At 42.0% G+C, this 18,802-nt stretch overlaps 1 protein-coding gene across 3 annotated transcripts in view; it reads left to right on the top strand.

Annotated features, from left to right (window-relative positions):
• The first annotated feature begins 471 nt into the window (after positions 1-471).
• Positions 472-18,802, top strand: part of grin2ab (glutamate receptor, ionotropic, N-methyl D-aspartate 2A, b) — an 89,736-nt gene continuing 71,405 nt past the window's right edge. The window contains exons 1-4 of one of the 3 annotated variants that reach the window (XM_077605174.1): positions 472-751; positions 1,764-1,835; positions 10,696-10,812; positions 12,931-13,110. Coding sequence is in view for 1 of the 3 variants with exons in the window: in XM_077605173.1 (XP_077461299.1) it covers positions 12,548-12,565; positions 12,931-13,110 (198 nt within the window). In the remaining 2 variants the exon portion in view is untranslated. Of the gene's footprint in view, positions 752-1,659; positions 1,836-10,695; positions 10,813-11,873; positions 12,566-12,930; positions 13,111-18,802 lie in introns of those variants that run through there. The other 2 variants (XM_077605175.1, XM_077605173.1) reach the window with 2 other exon arrangements.

Raw genomic sequence — 18,802 nt, forward strand, 5'->3', positions numbered from 1 at the left:
ATAGGCTCCAGCACCCCCACAACCCTTGTGTGGATAAGCGGGTATACAACAAGCAAAAAAGGGCGCACGTCAGCCTCACAGTTCTGGGGTCCTGGGTTCGAATCCAGGGTAAGAGTTTGCATGTTCTCCTCGGGACTGCGTGGGTTTTCTCTGGGTACTCCAGTTTCCTCCCACATTCCAAAAAACATGCATGGTAGGCTGATTGGACACTAAATTGCCCCTAACTTTGATTGGTTATCATTAGTCTCCATCTGCCCTATGATTGGCTGGCCACCAATTCAGGGTGCGCCTTGCCCCTTGCAGGTAGTCAGCTGGGATACGCTCCAGCACCCCCGCGATCCTTGTGAGGATACAGTGGTTCGGAAAATGAATGAGAGAATGAAGGTGGAAGAGGGATAAAGGTGTTTGGAAAGAGCTTTGCAGCTCACCATTTTTCCAGCGTCACTGGAGTTCCCTTGTCACGTGACACGCACCACCTGCTGCTGAAGAATCCGGAAGTGCGGCGAGAAGCGCGTGTCAAACAAATCATCGGGGATCGCCAACAAACCATCAGGGATCGCCAAGTCCGCACTTGGATCGCCTTAGATGGAGACTAAACCTTCGATGCCAGCTGGAAGCGGAGCAAATGAGGCAGAGAGAGAAAGATACGCCGCCGAGGCCTCGCCACAGGATGAATTTTTAACGACTGCCCATTCTTTGCTGGGAGCTTGAGTTCCACGCGCAAGCACACCACAACGACTGGACGCTGCAGGTGGGCTTTGGCATCAAACACTTTGAACACTACTACGGTGTTAAGTCTTTTAAATTGGATCTATTCTCTTTTAGGAGTAAATCGGATACTTTTTGTCTCCAACACGGTCTGAAATCACAAACTTTAGCCTACCTATCCTCATGCAATGTAGTGGGCCCAATGTAATGAATCAGAATTCTAATTTAAGAAATCCTTTAAGTATTGTATTTGTAATCTCATTTAATCCTTTATTGGTGTTCCCTTTACTTGGATAAATGCTAGTTTACCTATCCATCCTTAATTGAAGGGCAACACCAAACAAACAAATAAACAAACAAACAAAACACTTCCATAAAAAACTCATTCATTGCAACGGGCTGTATAATAGAAACATTTTTTTCTACATATTTTTTTAATATAAGACATGCATGGCTGGAAACAGCGACTAAGGTGAGTCCCCCCAAAAGACGGTACACATTTCTTACAAAAGCCAACATTTAGGTCAGTTTTTCTTCAAATGATGGATGACAATAGTACAAAAAGAACACCAACATCCAAGTAAGTTTTCATCAAATGTGGAAAAAATGTAATTTAATAATGGAGCATATGAACACCAAATAAGTCGACCGTGTTTACACTTCTGAGGCCGAGGGTTCAACCCCAGTGGGTTCCGATCTTCCTGTATGGAGTTTGCATGTTCTCCCCGTGCCAGCTTGGCTTTTCTCCCGGTTGTCTGATTTACTCCCACATGCGAAAGCATGCATGGTATTCTGGTTGGATTCCCTGCAATTGGCTGGCAACCTATTCAGGGAGTCCGCCGCTTACAACCCATAGTTGGCCGGGATAGGCTCCAGCACCCCCTGCAATCCCTGTGAGGATAGGCGAAACTGAAAAAGGAATGAATGTGACGGAATAGGCAAGAATGGTGTTTTACTTGCTTAATGCCAAGCTAAATCTGTATACCGTGTCAGATGACTTTGTCTAGCAGAAAACTCAAAGTTCCTTTAATTTATTTTGCCTTTTTTTTCCTCAGTCTCGGCGGGCGCAGGAGAGAAAGTGTGTCAAGAGATGGCTTAAAGGGCTAAATGGAGCATAACAGATGAAGGTGAGGCGCGTTCAGTTTTTCATCCCCCACTTCACATTTGTACGTTATGTAGTACCCCTGGGGGCCGCCAGGGGGAGGCCTCCTGCAAACAAACATGCGATGTTGCACATCATCCTCATCAACATCATCATCTCCAGATTGTCTCTGCAAGCCAGACGACCTTGCTTTCTCTCCCACACCGCAGTGCTACTGCTTTTTTTAATTTTATTTTTTTATTTTTTATGATAGAGCCCCGTAGAGGTTGCGCATTGTGGTGCCACACGTCAATGGCTTCTTTTTAATCTCTCGCTCTTTTTTTTTTTTTTTTTCTCCCGAGAACATTTTGGTAACATTTGAGCTATTTTTAGCAACGGTTCCTGGAGTGACATAGATAGGTTTTAACCAATAAGACACATTCGCTATGTTTTACAGTGGACGTGTCTTTTCTTTTTGAGCAATGCTGCTGTTGAGTAGCCAAGGGGAAACCAAATTTAAATCAAAGTGCTTTGCGCAGAAAAAGCTGATTGATAAAAACCCCTGTTGAGCACATAACAATGAACAAAAAAAGCAATAAAAGCAAAAACATCTCTAAACTTAATCAATATAAAAACAAAACAACAATAGAAAAATACTTGAATAACCAAAAATATGTTAAAATTAAAATAAAATAAATGTTTAACAACTACTCCAAAATATTGGCTCAGATGAAAAAGAAAATGGGAAAAATATTTCTATTAAAATGGGAGAAATAAAACAAAAATATAACAAAAGCAATAAATATTAGAAATAAAATGACAAATCTTAATCATAATGTAATCAAATCTGAGAAATTAAATCAGAGCAAATTTTGTACGCAGAATAAACAAACCCCAACTTGTTTAAAGAAAATAATCGGTCATTAATAATCGGACATAGGCCCTGTCATCATCAACAACAACAAAAGCCTACTTGTCATCACACCCAGAAACTCCGCATGACGAAATTGATGATAATAAATAATAATTACAATAAAAAATAAATAAAAAAATAAATAAAAATAATAATAAATAATACATAAATAAACAAATACATAAATATCGGATACTATTGGCAAACTCGGAACTGACCGGCAACAATAAATCTGACAAAAAATAAATAAAAATTGTGTTGTGAGTATGCATATCCCTAGCATTTTCCTACCCAATTACATTTTAACCTGTCCACATATGTTGGAAAACTAGGTGCTTTGAGTTAATGTCAATGTTAATGTTAATAAGAAAGAGGACGAGTGTAATGCTAAAATTCTAGAATGCTAAAGAAAAAATATACTTATAAAACGCACAGCCAATACAAAATATCAAGGACAAATTTTAAAAACAGCCAACTACTCCAAGCTATATAACGATATATCCCCAAACACTCCAACAAACATGATAAAAGTTAACACTCCAAAAGATGTATACAAAATTTGCCTAGGACACAAAGGACCATGAAAGCGAGATAATATCTGGAAATAACCTCAGGTTTGAAATAGTTATTTGCATATATTGCTCATACAGTAGCAGAGGACCGATTTCTTTTATGTAATGATATCCTCACTACTTCTGCGAGTTTTACATCCAAATTCACACATAGGGGCTTTTACAACCGTAGGGTCTTTTGGCACATTCATTTCATTTTTTTTTTTTTTTACAGCGCAGCTTTAGGCATCTGTGTCAGTGCCCGATCCATCCGTCCGTCCCCTATTGCGCCGCTCGGTCTTGGAGCAGCTGGTCCCGCCGTTGTTTCCACCCACTCCGTCCGTGCGATGGAGCCAATGTTGGTGATCCTTTCGACCGATCTGTCGCCCGAGGAAATTGCGCTTGCTCGTCCTTCATTTTGGCCTCCTGCGTTTACTTCCATTAGAGCGGTCGAACCAGGCAATTCTCCAGGAAATGAAAAAAATTGAAAAACATTAACCATTGCAAACAATTTCCCCCAAAACATCATATATCGTAGGTATATACTAATATAGAGCCAGTTCAGGGTATACCCCTCCTTACTGCCCAGATATTTGGGATAGGCCCCAGATAGCTATCCCCCAAATGGATTGCACCCTGGGCAGTCGCCCACTTTGCCTTTAGCAAAAACCGGCCCTGCTTGTGACCTGGACGATGAAAAAAATTGAAAAAAACAAACAAACAGAAAAACACTCAAACTCAGCTTACTGCATTCTGTGTCTATAGTAAAAAAAAAATCATCTTGGTTGCTAAGAAATTCAACTGCCGTCTTTCATTGTGATAATATTGCGTTGGCTGCGGCTTGACGGAGGCGAGAAGGATGAAGCCGACTCCTCCATTTATTGTGACAACTTGCAATCTCCTCACAATGGATGAGCCGTAAAGTGACCTCCCCACCTAAAGTGTCAGTCAACATCCCCCCCCCCCCCTTACCGCTCGCTAAATCGGCAAGCCCACGTGACATCATCCATCTTATTCAGCACCTTCGCACCCTTGACAAATCTACGCCTCCTAGTGTGTTTTTAGCGTTTTAGCATGTCCCTGACGACTCCAACAGTTTACAGGCTGTCCGCGTGGGCGTAACGAGGATCACGTGTCTAGAAAAAGCGAGTGACAAATTGTCCCGCTGCGTGTCATGCTAATGAGGCTTTTGTTGATTAAGTTGGCAATAGCCTGCTAAGGAATTGTTACCTGAACCAATGTCATGACCAGAGTCATGACCCCCCCACGCCCCCCCGTCCTGCTAGTCCTGGAAAAAGAGACCACAGATGGACGTTAGTCTGCAATTCCTATTAATGAGAAATTTGCAGCCAAAACCATCATCATTGCTTACAAAGTGAAACAAATGCAGCATAATTGAACAATTTAAAAGAAGACCTGCAACTCATCATTTGATCATTGATTTATTCATGAATATATTATATTTTGGTGACCCGGCGGCCAAGTGGTTAGCGCTTCGGCCTTACAGTTCTGGGGTCGTGTGTTGGATCCCAGGTCAGTCCTCACTGTGTGGACTTTGGTAGACTGGGTAGGCTGATTGAAAACTAAACTGCCCCTAGGTATGAGCGTGGGCGTGAATGGTTGCCCTTTGTCTCCTTGTTCCCTGCGAGTGGCAGGCCAATGAGATAGGCTCCAGCACCCCCCACGACCCTTGTGGGAATAAGCGGTTCAGAAAATGAATGAAAAAAAAAGTAGGAGCGGATGGCCGGCCCCATCCCGGAATCAAAACCCCGCTTCAGAGCCCTAACGCTTGTTTGAGAGCACAAAACGTCCCGATGTTAGCACACGTTTCTCCACTCCACAGCTCAAGGGTGCACCTAAAAATACAGTTGAAGTGGGTGAAAGAGTTTGGCAGTATGCGTCTCTCTCTCGCTCTCGCTCTCTCTCCGTATAACAGCAACTAAAAACACTACAAAGACTTAGTCAAAGCTTTAACCATCAGTGTTGAACGTTGCAGCCACAGGCCCCGTCCTTTTCATCAAGCGATCGTTCTTTCAGGGAACATTTTTAATGCACCCTCTGGCTGCGCCGATAATAGGACTGCCATTAAAACCTACAGCCTCCACATGAACTATTTTGAATTGTTCACTGGACTGGGCCAATTAGCTTCATTCCGCCGCTTCCAACTTTTTTTTTTTTTATTCTATGCTTCGTTGCACTAACGACACAGCCGTGGCCGTCATGCTTTCCCAAGAACTGCCCCTAAAAAAAGTCAATGCCTCTCCTGTGTACCTTTCAGTCGTGGTGTTCTGCTAATGTCAAAGTGCCAAATTTTAATTCATTGAGGGGTCATTTATAACGTTATTCTTTTACTGCTATTGGCAGTTATAGTTATAAAATCCATTTCAATTTTAAAGGCTGGCATTGAGCAATCATGTATTGCTGAAATTTGTAAAGGGCAATCCAGTTTGACTGGGTTTCAATTAGAGCAGGGCAATATGACAAAAATTGTTATTACAGTAAAAAATGAGAACAGTGGGTTAAGGATGTTTTCAATAAGATACAGATATGAGGCATTTTCTTTTAGTGGATCGGCTCGGTGCTGTCCTGCATCTCATCGCTTATTGTCGTTTTGCATTCATGCTCCGTGTTAGCCTCTATTGCTAACATGCTAAAAACATGTGTCCCCATTATCTTCTTCTCCTGAGCGTTGGTCTATAACAAGCGTTCATCTCGCAACAGCGCCCACGTTCTGTGTGGTTGTTTAATTGCAGTTTAAAATTATCAAATTTCTATCAAAAGTTTTTAATATTCTCGTTGACAAAAATTATTTCACGATAATTATCGTTATCGTTTTATCGCCCAGCTCTTGTTTCAACTATGGCATCTCTAGAAATGTTTTGCTGGGATGACCAAATGGGGAGACCTAAAATCTCTGGGTGGCACACCAAAATTATAAAATGCATTCTCACAATGTTATTATACTGTTGGATTAAGGCTTTGAGCTTCAAAGAAGTCTAATCATTTCAAATTAGGGTGCAGAACGAGTGCTTGAAATTAGTGTTTTAATTCAGGTCTATAAATAAACCCCAATTTGAAATCTGAGTGCAGGAACTTTTTCATCTGAGGATTGGCAGTTTCTCACCACCTGTGTCCCCCCCACCCCCCGTTCAGCCCATTGACCATCACCCAATTTTGGGAATGGCGCTCCGTATATAGGCAGCGATCATTCCGGATCATTCACTCATTCCCCTTGTGGGTTAGAACGCGAAAGCTAATGATCTCAAACCAGATAAATGCCAGCTATCACCCGGCCTTGAATAAATATATGCTTATGGCTTTTGATGCAGTGATTCACTTCCTGCGTCTAAAGAAAGCACAATGTGCTGCCGACTGCATGGAGGAGAAGGTGAGAGAGGGATCGTGAGTTGAGCCACCCACCGACTCCACTCACACTTAACTCGCAAAACACCGAGAGTCGAGTAGGCTTTGGTCTCGTTGGATTGTTTCAGGATCTCAAATCAGCAGTGCACAAAGCGGGGACAAGCCAAAACAGCTAAGAAATGCCTTGCTGATGAGCATATGGAAATAGGAAACGTATCCAATCCAATTCCATTATTTTCCCAATACCAGTGTACCGTCACGTTAGCGGAACTGAACACTGCATTGCATACACGACAAAAGAGAGACAAGAGGGCTGCAGAAGATTAAAAAAAAGAATGCCATGCAATATAGAGAGCAAGAAATGCAATTCAATTCCTAAAGATGTCTTCTTAGAATAGTGGTGGTGGATCATAGTCATGTTCAGATAAACTGCGCTGTTACTTTTTCCTAGTTGTGGTGCTTGCCTGAAAAAAAAGAATACACATGAAATAGAGATGATTGTTGGAAAGGGCAATGTTTGCTTTATTATTCGATAATTGACATGAGAAATTAAATGTAAGAATCTCTTTAAAAATAGTCTTTTCATATTATTTATCTTCTACAGGTCATTTTGAGGCACTTTTGTTTTTTTCTACCACACAGTGAAACTAACCTCTAATTGAAAGGAGTTGAGAAAGCAAATAGTGAGGGAGCAAAAATATGACTTTTGGACCGCCATTTCTTTTTCTTTTTTTTTAAAATAAAACGCATTCAGTGCACGTCATCCTAACTTTTGCTTGAAACCAAACAAGGCCTTGAAATCATCTTTCACACTTGCTAAATCCCCATTTTGAGACCTTCACCTTTCTTTAAAACCCCAAACCAGACTTGAATCTGCTTCCTGAAACTCTCCATTTGAAACCCAACTTGTAAAACACTTAACATCTTTGGTGTTGAAGCATGCCTCCTTCAGCTCTCTCGCCCATGAAGAACATTTCTCCACTTTTTTCGTTTTGTCGGGATTTACACCGTTGCTTCTTGTTGTCATGGAAACGTGACCGCTTTTTTTTTTCGGCGTTTAGCCGTCCGCCGCGCAATCGTCCACGAGCGGGATGCCAGCCCGTAACCGGGATGCTCGCTTGCCTTCACAGAAGTGGTGACACTGATAAAGTGGTAACCATAGCAACCAGAAATTGCCCACATCATTTTTTTTTGTCAGAGATCTTATATAATGGTTTCACTCTTTTTAAAAAAAATCTATTTAGGTATGTTCATGTTTATCTCTTTATGTGCTGCCTATATTTGATTTTATCAGTAGAATCTTTTTATTTCTGCTACGGCGTTCGCTTAACACCAATAGCGGTGCCAATCTTTTCTCGGGGATAATTATGCAACAGAAGCAAAGTCAGTTGTCAGCTCACTGTTTTATGTTGTACCACGCCATCATAATGGCCTTCGCTAGCTTTTTCATTTTTCCCCCCATAACACGTTCCATAATCATGCACTTGTCAGAGTTATTAGCTGTCCACTTCAAGCCCGTGTGTATGTGTGTGTCTGTGGCGTTCTGCGGTTTTGAGTGTAGTGGATTGGTGTCCTTTTGTGTGTGTGGTTGGGAAGTGAGATGGATTGGTTTTGGAGTGTGTGTGCATATCCTTTTAGTGTATTTTCCATCTGTGTATGTGTGGATAACGTATCTTTGTGTGAGGAATGCAAGTGTATGTATGTGAATCTTTGTTCTAAGTATGTGCAATGTATCCTTTATGTGGTTGTCTGGCTCAGTCTTCTCATTAAATGCAATTATATTCAACTTCTGCTTTTTTTGCTAGATGTTAGGTATACTTACGAGATAACCCTGACACTGGGTAATGTGTGTGTGTGTGTATGTTTATATATATCTTGATTAGGGTATGTGTAGAGTATATGCAATTGATCTTTCTCTTTTTTTAGTAGTATTGTATGGTTCCTACATTTTTAGGACCCATTTTTTTTCTGTCACGGTTTTGATTTAAATAAATAAAGACAAAGAAAGAAAAATGTGACAGCTTGATGGTGAACTGTGACTGTTACCTAAGATGGAGCTTATCTTTTGAAAAGAGAGCGATGCATTCTAACGCGCTCCCTCCCTCCCTAGTGCGCTCGCTACTCCTCGCAGAGTAGTGAGTTGCGTGTAGTTTATACGTGACCAACAGTCATTTGATGCAAGGCTTTTTTTAGGCACCTGTGCATGAGATTATAAGACAAGGGGAGATTCTTTAAACTACACATAAGAGCCAGGGATTGAATCCTTGATTTCAAAACGGCAAACTATTCAGACACCTTGCTGCGTATTTTATTTTCAGGAGCAAAAATAATTAAGTAAAAATGTAAATGGGTGTCATGGGTTGCTTTGTTGTTTCCAATTCAAATTTGCTGCTCTTGGTTTTGCGAAATGGCCAACGTCCTTTTCATGCTACAATGTTGGTTGAAGTTGGTTCTTTTGGTTGAATGTGTTCAGAATGGAAACTTTACAAGTTAGACATTTTTCAAATACTTGGTTTTGAGTGACGGCCTGTCGTTTTGTGAGTTGGTTGGTAGTTGTCTACTGCATTGTAACACAAATTAAAGGACTAGAGTGGAACAGTAGCAACAACATTTTCCAGATCTGACTAGAACCATTTTCCAATTGTTTTATTGTATTTTATAACTATTTTTGGGGGGTGTTGGAGTTATTTTGGGTACTTGTGTGTACAACGAAGAAATATTAATCATTATATGGATGTGTGGAATATTAATCATATGTATATGTGAAATATTAATAATTATTAGCAGACAGACGTTCAGTATAGCTGTTGCCGAGGAACACTTCCCCCTGCAGCTGGCCCCGAGGACCTTTAATTGTTTTGCCCTATTCCGAGGACTATTGACCTGACGGATCACCCAGTCCCGGGCTCCGAGGACTGTTGATCTGGGTTCGCAATGAAGATCTGTGAAGGACTCTTAAATTGCTTTGACTTGGATTCCAGAGCAGATGGCGATAATCGAATCAACTTCCGAAAATACTCGCATATTGTTTAAAAATACTGCCGCTCGGGTCACCTTTTATGGAAATTGTTTTGCTTACTTGTGCAAATTATTACGCAGTAGTTTTTGGTTTCCGACCTTAATTGTTGTTTTGAGGACCTGATATGCAATTGTTGTTGCAGTTGTTTTTTGACCTTAATTGTGTTATTCGGTTAGCTTATGCAATTGTTTGAATAAGATAACCTTAATTGTTTTGATTATGTGCGACTAAATGGACAGAAGAGGATGCCTTTCTTTAGATTCATTCTAAAGTTTAGAATGATCCGTGACGGGGACGAGTCAGGATTGATTCTCACTTGCAAGTTAATGCTGGATTATGTCTTTCCTTTTATCAAAGTATATCTATTAATGAACTTATTAGGGGGCCTGGGCAGAGCTGTAAGCTGTTTGATTATTGTGCACTGCTATTTCACCTATATTGCTGCCTCCTACATGACTGATAGGCAACTCCTCAACCATTTGTCGAAAAATGTTCAGTTTTGAGAACTTTTTGTGTGAACTCAGGGATCCTCATTTGGCCTTGGTGTAGCGTTACGATTCACCAAGTGATGCTGTTTGTTCTTATAAGTCTTGAAGGACTCTTTACGCGAGTCTTCTCGTATAATTCCCATTTTCTTTGACACCACATTATTATCGTGGATGTCATTTCCCCCCAGTGATTTTCCTCAATTTCCTGATTGACCCAAGCAAGCACTTTATTTAAGGCATGATCGTGTTTCCAAGGTCACATTGAAGGTTTTATAGTCGGACAGCTATTAAAGCAACGTTCTTTACGCTCCCGAATGTAAAGAATATAGAAGAGCAGCTTCGCAATTGCTCCACTGGGGCTCATTTTTACCTCTTAATGGACCTCATGTCGCATTTGCACTGCAAGCTCCTTTTGATAACAATAAAAATAATAATGATTTAAAAAAAACGCAAGCCTTTTAAAGCTTTTCTATTTGAAAAGCTCCTGGAATGCCTTTTTTCCTCAAAAGAAAACCACACTCCGTCCTCTTTCATGTTCACGTTATGCAAGCGTCTGTTTCCTTTATTCCCAGCCTGGCGGGCTCCTTTTTGTCGGCGGAGGAGGAGGAGAGAGGACCTCAACAGGTGGAGAATGTTATCCTCGGGACGCCAGAAGATGATGAAGAAGAAGAGGAGGATTGCGCTCATTGGTAAGGAGCCCCGCAGCCCGTTTTAACACTCGCGCTGACAGCCTGACTGAGCTCGGGTTGCGGGCCCGCCAACGTGACCCAGTACACACCATCTGTCTGCACTGGGACTTACAAGGCGACTCTCTTGAGAGAAGGGGGGGTGGTCGGTCCCCAAGGACCCCCTTCCGGGCTTATACACCTCCCTCCAGATGCAGTTTTGATGGGCTAATTACCTCTAATTGAGGCTGAGCGGCTCACAAGCCTCTCCAGTTCCCCTCAACTGGCCCCGCTATAACGAGCAAAGTCACTGACGGGGAACATGACACATCATCGCTCTCGTTTGCGCCGGCGTGTGAGCGGTTGAGCGGATATTGAAATGCTCTCGTCTGTGCCCGATAAGCCGACGGATGTCACTTGTGTGATGGTAACACAGAAAAATCCAAAGAAAGACTGACCACATTACACATCCACGCATGCGCACGCAAATCGTAAACACACAGCAAATTTGGAGTGTGCATGTGAGTGGTGGCCCACAGCAGTCCCTCGATCAGAAATGACAAGCATTGCTGTTCAACATTCAAATTTTGGCTCCCGAATCAGGAAAAAAAAGATCAAGTGGCCCGTAGAAACTTTATTCAAGTCGTGAGGTGAAACTTGCAAACATTGAATTTCCACTCGCATTTACACCGTTGACGATATGCCTCCAAAGTTGGCCTGCATTCGAAGCGCTGACGTGCGTGCGTGTGAAAATAAATGACAGGCTTTTACAGACATCGTGCAAGGCACAGCAGGGATGACGTTTTGTGACAAGTCGGATTCTCCTGGTGGATTTTTTTTACGCATGCGTTTCTCCATCACCCACTAGACCTTTGATAATATTTTATAAATGGAGGATGAAGTCACCCACTGTGTGCGCCCTGCCTCCCCTCCCCTCCCCTGCAGCCCCCACCCGCTCCACCATCCTGCACTCGTTCTGGGCCCGGTGTCCCTATGTTTAATTAACTAGTCTGCCGCCGCCGCCGTGGAAGTGCCTTCCGCCAGCGATACGTGGGCGGGCGGACGGACGGACGGGCGGGCGAACCAAGCCTGGAAGCGGGGATCGTTTCCCCGTGCGCATCACGGCTTGAAAAACTACCAACTTGGGTACAGGCTTTTTTTTAATGGACTCCCTCCCTCCCCCAAATGAGCAGAGGATAATACGTACGTGTCAGTCAGTATATGTATGCGTGAGTTGGACTGTGACGGAATCTCCCTTCCACGCATACAAGCTCTTCGGTCTCCAAGAATCCACGCGGAGGAGGACAGAAGAGGAGGAGGAGGAAGAGGAGGAGGAGGCTGTCCACGGGCTCTCACACTGCGGAACGCGCTCGGAGCTGCCTGGAGATCCCCCCCCACCCCCCCCCAAAAAAATATCGTCGGATCCTTCCACTGCCTCCGCCACCTCCCCGTGCGCCGAATGGACATTTGATTCCATCAGGAGGAGGAATACGCACCTGAGCTCCAGGAGAGTGGCCGGAGTCAGTGGGGGTCTTTACGGACACGACAGGTGGATTAATCTGAGCGGGTGCCTCTCATTTTTTTGGGGTGGAGGTGCTTCTGGTATACGTGCGTCTTTTCCTACACTTGTTTTCCAAGGATGGAGGCACAATTATTGGATTAATTTGACGGGGGCGAAGGAGGGGGACACTCACGCCTTGGAGGGCACCCCAATGGAGTAACAGGCTGCAATGTCATTTCCAACCGGCCGCCTGGAGAGATGTGTCACGGGAATGGGGTGAGTTCCAGGGGTTTGATTGGGGATGGTTGCTCTTTTTGCAGGGATGCGTTTTGGGGTTTTGGGTTTTGATGTAATGGGGGGGAAAAGTGGAAGACAACCTGATGCGTGGACCCGAGTGAAAAGAGGCGTCGTATTCCGCAGCTCCCCCTTTTTTTACGCGCACTTTTTAATTCAACTCCGATTTTGACGCGCGCGCACGGCGTTAAGTATGCTAATGAGTCACGCTGCTGTGCGCGCACGTCCTCGCCTGGCAGGATTCAACAAGTCGCCGCATGCGGTGCACGCGCACCACCACCGACACAACAACAACGAGAACCACAGTGACAAACACACTAACCACAGACAATCTGTATAATTGGCAGATCAAGTTGAAACACTTTGGCACCGGGAGGAGGAGGAGGAAGGAGGAGGATGAGGAGCCGAAGAAGAGACGTGATGGTCGGCCGCGACGACGGCGACGCGCCGGTCGGGGAAGCGGCGGAGGCGCGCACGCTCACGGAGTCGCCAGACGAAGGCGCAAAGCGCGCCTTGAGACAGCCAAGGTAAGACTAGACCAGACCCGACCGGCGATATCGACGCGCGCGCGACCGCTGCAGCCTGTTGTTGACGCGCGCGCACGGGCGGGCGCCGCCGCCTTACGCTAGGCGGTGCTGTTGCATCGCTGCGCTCGTCACATGATGACGCTCGTGACGATGCTGATGAGAGAAAGGCCATGCAAATGCGTTCTCAAATTACACTTCCAATAGAGTCACGTTTTTGAGGCGCACACTCATGCAAACACGCTTGTATGGAAGCCATGCAGTCTCTTCATTCTCCATCAGGCGTGTCATTTCCAGCTCGGGCTCATTCTCATGCTAAATAGTGTGGCTCAGAGGGTGTAGGAAATGTACTCTTTTTAAAAAATATATATATATATTGACTCGATTAGACTAATGTTTCTCATCTCTTTGTGTTATGTCGTTTTCTTGAATTGAACTCATTATACTTGTATGTATAGCAAAGAAACATATGATTACTGATCAGTGAGTTGGTTAGATAGTGACTTATCTTATGTTATCTGCAAAGCCCATCACCCAGAAAAAAAGAAAAAGGAGGGCATCCCAGGCCACTGGAGAGGCACACACACACACACATTCTTCATTAAAATAAATAATTATCCAGTCAGTTCTTTCAGTAGTTGTGGGTGATGTCACAAATGACGTCTCCCTCTGATAATGATAATTAATACGTAAAAATGTAAATGGACACATTTTAAAAAGCCATTTTTTTAACTTATTCCTATCCTCACAAAATGACATGATTGGGCCAGATTTTTGATTTGTAATCAGTTCCCTAGTTTCTTCATTCATTAGGAAAATTAAAGTCGCATCTTCTTCGATTCTTTGGTAATCAAGAGTTGAACATGGGAAGGTTTAGCCAAACATTTGTACACCATCTGACGATTTTTCTTCTTCTTACATTTTCTCAATAATAACCAAAATCCGTTACGATCTTGCATCAAAAACTCGTGTTAGGGCTGACTTTTTTTATAACCTTCATTGAATTTTGACCTTGTAACCCTTGCTGTAAACCTAAATGACCAACTTCCTCGAGCAGGGGTCCTTCAGACTTGACTTTTGTGTTTATAATGATAGACACGTCCATCAAATTTAATGTGGATCGTTGCGATGGCTTAAATTTCCTAAATTGGGAGCACACCAAAAGCAGCCCAGATAAACACAGAGAGCCACAATCAGTTATGCGATGAGGAGCGCATTCAGATTCCCCATTTTGGGAGGATGACACAAGTAGCGTCGAGGTGACGAGTCACGGCGCATCTGGATTAGCTGCTCCTTGAAGTGCACCCAACAGAGCTTTATAACAGTTTATAACCCACATCATTTGTTACGTTAAACATCGCACACATTCTAGCTTTCTCTCTCTCTCTCTTTCCCCCCTTACCTCTCGCTCTGGTCTTATTGTGCGCCAGTTATAAAAAGATGACCCACTTGGGATTTTCCCGACACATTAAACCTGGTCACGTATACTGTCTGTCCTCCCTGTGGTTCACCGTTTTCTTGAAATGGATCTATTTCAGTGGTTCAACCTTTGCCCATTGGTAATTTATCACCTGACTTGGATAAGGGAACTAACACACAATCTTGAACTGCTACCTAAGACCAACCTATTAAATGATGTAGATTACTAAGTGAATTAAACAGAACCAATCAGTCAACCAACCATCCATGTTCAAAGCATATTAAAATGAAAAAAAAAAAAGCTAAAGACAACTAATGACCATACAACTCTGGTTGCATTTCTCCCGACATAAAAACAGAAATAAATAAAAAAAAACTGTGAGAATTGACTTACTAGCATGTAAAATACAAATGAATAAGTGACCTAAACTCCTTTTAATTGGTTGACAAGTTGCAACCACAACATATTCAACCCAATTAATATTCTAAGCCAGGTTTAGTGTTTTAAATTAAGGTTTCAAAACACATGTAAGATTTTAAACAAAGATTTAGTTTCAATATTTGGTATCGATCCATGGAATGGTCGAAGTTAGGTTTGAAACCACTGTTAATGTTCTATATTAGATTTACAGTAGTATAAAGGTTTTTAATCTTATGGTTTTTGTGTATGTTTTAGTGTTTGGTTCAAGTTTCGAGTCAGAATTCACACAATTTTCGTACTTGGCCATGTTTTTCAACAACGGTTACGTTTTCAAGAGATGCTTAGGGTTTGAAATTCTGATTTCAAAGAGATTTTAGGCGGCGATACTCAGTGAGTTTTTTTTCTTTTTGTATCTTGTAGTGTCTGTTTCTCCGTCAGTGATGTTGAAAAGGCTTCCAGCTGTTTGGAGTCACTCTATTTTCTGTATTCTCCATATTTTGAAGCTAATCCCAAAATGAGAACTCCTTCTCTATACGGCCGCAAAGGGGAAATGCCCAGAGAACGACGCAACACAGGCGGATGCATACACAGCTGTAAACATATGCTGATGCTCAAAGAAAAGTTGCTGCTGTTGCTTTGATAAACATGAAGTGCTGACACACAAACTGGAAGTGAACGCATCTTTCCACATTTTTCCCACCTTCCCTACTTGGTTTCTTGTTATTGTTATGAAACAAACGGCCTCCTCAGAAACAAATATAGGCAGGGATTAAGTGCCATCCAGTCAAACTGAAAAACCCTAACTTTGCTTTGAATCCCTATGTTGAAAGCCTAATTCGTTTAAGAAACCCTGCAGTTCGTATAAGGAATCCTCAATTTTGTTGCCATAGGTTGGCTTTGTTATTGATCTATTTTGAAATCCTAAAACAGACTTGAAACACTACTGCAAATGCTAAATCTCATTTGAAATCCTATCTTTGGTCAGGAATCCCAAATGCTGGCTTGCAATCCTTTTGATTTGTTTTTGAACCGCTAACCCAATTTTAGGACCCCATCGGAACTTTTCACCCACCCTAATTGAATCAAATCTTCTATTTTGAACAACCTAAAGCTTAATTGAAAACCTTCAACCTGGCATTGAACCCCCAACAATGGTTTAAACTTTAAAACAAATCCAACTCTTGCTTTGAACCCAAATTTAAAACTTTTAACTCCAGTTTGACACCTAATTTGGATTGCTTTCTTTGACAGACTAAATCGGACTAGAGCTCAAACCTTTTTAAAAAACAGTTTAAACCACAGATGTCAAAGTGGTGGCCCGGGGGTCAAATCTGGCCCGCTGCATCATTTTGTGCGGCCCGAGAAAGTAAACCATGAGTTTCTATTTTAGGATCAAATTCAAATGATGATAAATGTACATTACATTTCCTGATTTTCCCCTTTTTAAAATCAATCACTGCAATTTTTTAATCCAATTTTTCTTTCTTTTGTGTTTTTAGTTCAAAAAGCATTTTGTAAAATCTAAAAATAAATATACAAATATTTTCCGTTTTCCACTTCAAAAAAATATTTGGTTTCCATTTGAAATAAAAAACATGATTAAAAGACATTTTCCAATACTAAGAAAAAAAAATCAAACATTGCTTTAGATCTATAAAAACGGACTATTTAGGGCTTTTAATCCAGTTCTTTTAATCCAATTTAGAAAAATAAAAAATAATCTAGATATTAGATGATATTAAAGTGGCCCGCGAACCACCCTTGGTTTAAACCATTCAACTGTGGCTCGAACCCCCAACTTTAAACACATTCAAACCTTAAAACCATACTTACAAAACCGCAAACACCCACTTGAAAGCCTAATTTGAAACTAAGCCTCTCCTTAGTTTTTATTTTTTTCCTTCGTACGACGCTAGAAGCTTCCCGTAAACAAATCTAGGCTTTAAAGTCCTCGCCAGCTGCGAGCTCTTCTCTCCCTCTTGTTGAAGGTGACACATTTTCTCCGCGCGAGTGTTTATTTCCACTCAGAGCGTGAGCTCGCGCAGCCGGACGGCCTCCGGCACCCCCGCCGGTCATCAGCTGGCCGGCGAACGAAGGAAGCGGGCGCTCGCTTTAAAGTCAATTAAAGTCGCCTCCGACGCCTCGCCTCTGCGAACATCTGCGGCCCCGATTAAAGCCGCTTCGCCTCGCCTCGACTCGACTTGTGCCTCCGACTGGTTCTGGGAAAAGGACACGGCGTGTCACGGTGCAGCGCGATAGGCCAGCCCGGGGAGGACTTTTGGAAGATTTTGTGGGCCAAATACAAGCTGTGCCACCCCTTTGGGAGGCCTCAAGTGACAAGAAGGAGAAAATGTCTCAAATGTAACGTCAAGCCTTTGGGAGATTCCTAAAATTAACAACAACAACGTCACATTTTAAAAGGCATCTTTGTTTCAAAGCCAAAGCCTACTTTTTAACTGTAACTGAATCTGGAATCGTAAACCCTAGTCACTATTTCATATTCGAGTTTGAAAGTCATACAAACAAAGACCTGAATTTAAATTCGCATTTCAAACCAGAGCTGTGTCTTGAAATTAATGTAATTCTCTTTAAAAAACTAATTTGAACCCCAACAGTGACTTGGAAAGCCCAACTTGAAACCACAAAACCTCAAACTCGTGTTGCTTCGGCTATTTTGTCTCCAATCTGATCTCAAATAGGTTGAACCAGTATATTTTTTTGCCTAATAAGTTATAAGAACAACTCCAGCACCCCTTAGTGCAATATTCACTTGGATAAATATTCAGATAAATACTGTCTTTTTGCCAATCCTGTTCATAGTCAAATAATTAATAATAAATCATAATACTAATATAAATAAAATGCTTTTTTTTTAAATTAATAATAAATAACTCAACAAAAAGAGCACCGTTCTTACAAATACCTTAAATCATTGCTTCATTTTACTATATACTTTATACTATATCTTTTAAAACACATCCATCTTCAGTAATGCTTTTTGATTTAGTTTATTCACATCATCCAGGGAATACAATACATGATATACTTCTACATCAAATATTATTTACACACTCAGATGTGAACCCCAAGGAAGTCGCTTATCCTCAAAGAACAAGTTCTGATCTTGAATCCTTTCAAATGAACTTCCATTTTTTTCATCCTTTTGGAATTTTTTTACAACATTAGTTAACGGATCACACCATTCACACACGATGAGGCCTAACCCTTTACAGCCTCCAGCACCCTTGCGAACATCATTTGCAAACTGCTTAGAAAATGAATGACTCTGAAAAGCTAGCCTTGGCTTTAAGCCCTAAACAGAAATAAAACCCAAACTCCTTTTGAAACTCCAATCCTGACTTGAAAATACCTAAAATCACTTCTTTCTAACCTTAACCAAAATTTAAAACGGCAACTTATCCTGGCATGAAGCCCTAATTAAAAAGCCTAACCCTCGTGTAATATTGAAACCTTTAAACTTTTGAAATATCCAATATTGAAAAATGTATAACCCTAACCCACACTTGGAATCGTCGTTGATCTTCGGCTTTATTTTGGAAACATAAATGCTTAATCAAATCACGAAAGCCTCATTTTGAAACCCTCCTTTGTGAAACAATGGCGTCAGCCAAAAAAACGCAGAGATTCGTAATCATTGTCCTTCTTGGAGGCAATGATGTCATCGTACCTTCTCGCTCCACGGGAGCGCAATAATTACGTTCACCGGTAAACGGGAGATTTCTCAGCAAATGTAAACATCTGTCGTCGGCATCTGGAAGCCGGGCTGACTGACGAGGGGCCCAGAGACCCCAGCGTTTAGCCGTCAGGATGCCAATTCTCTCATGGCTCATCACT

Source organism: Stigmatopora argus, chromosome 7, assembly GCF_051989625.1.
Source record: "Stigmatopora argus isolate UIUO_Sarg chromosome 7, RoL_Sarg_1.0, whole genome shotgun sequence".
NCBI lineage: Eukaryota > Metazoa > Chordata > Actinopteri > Syngnathiformes > Syngnathidae > Stigmatopora > Stigmatopora argus.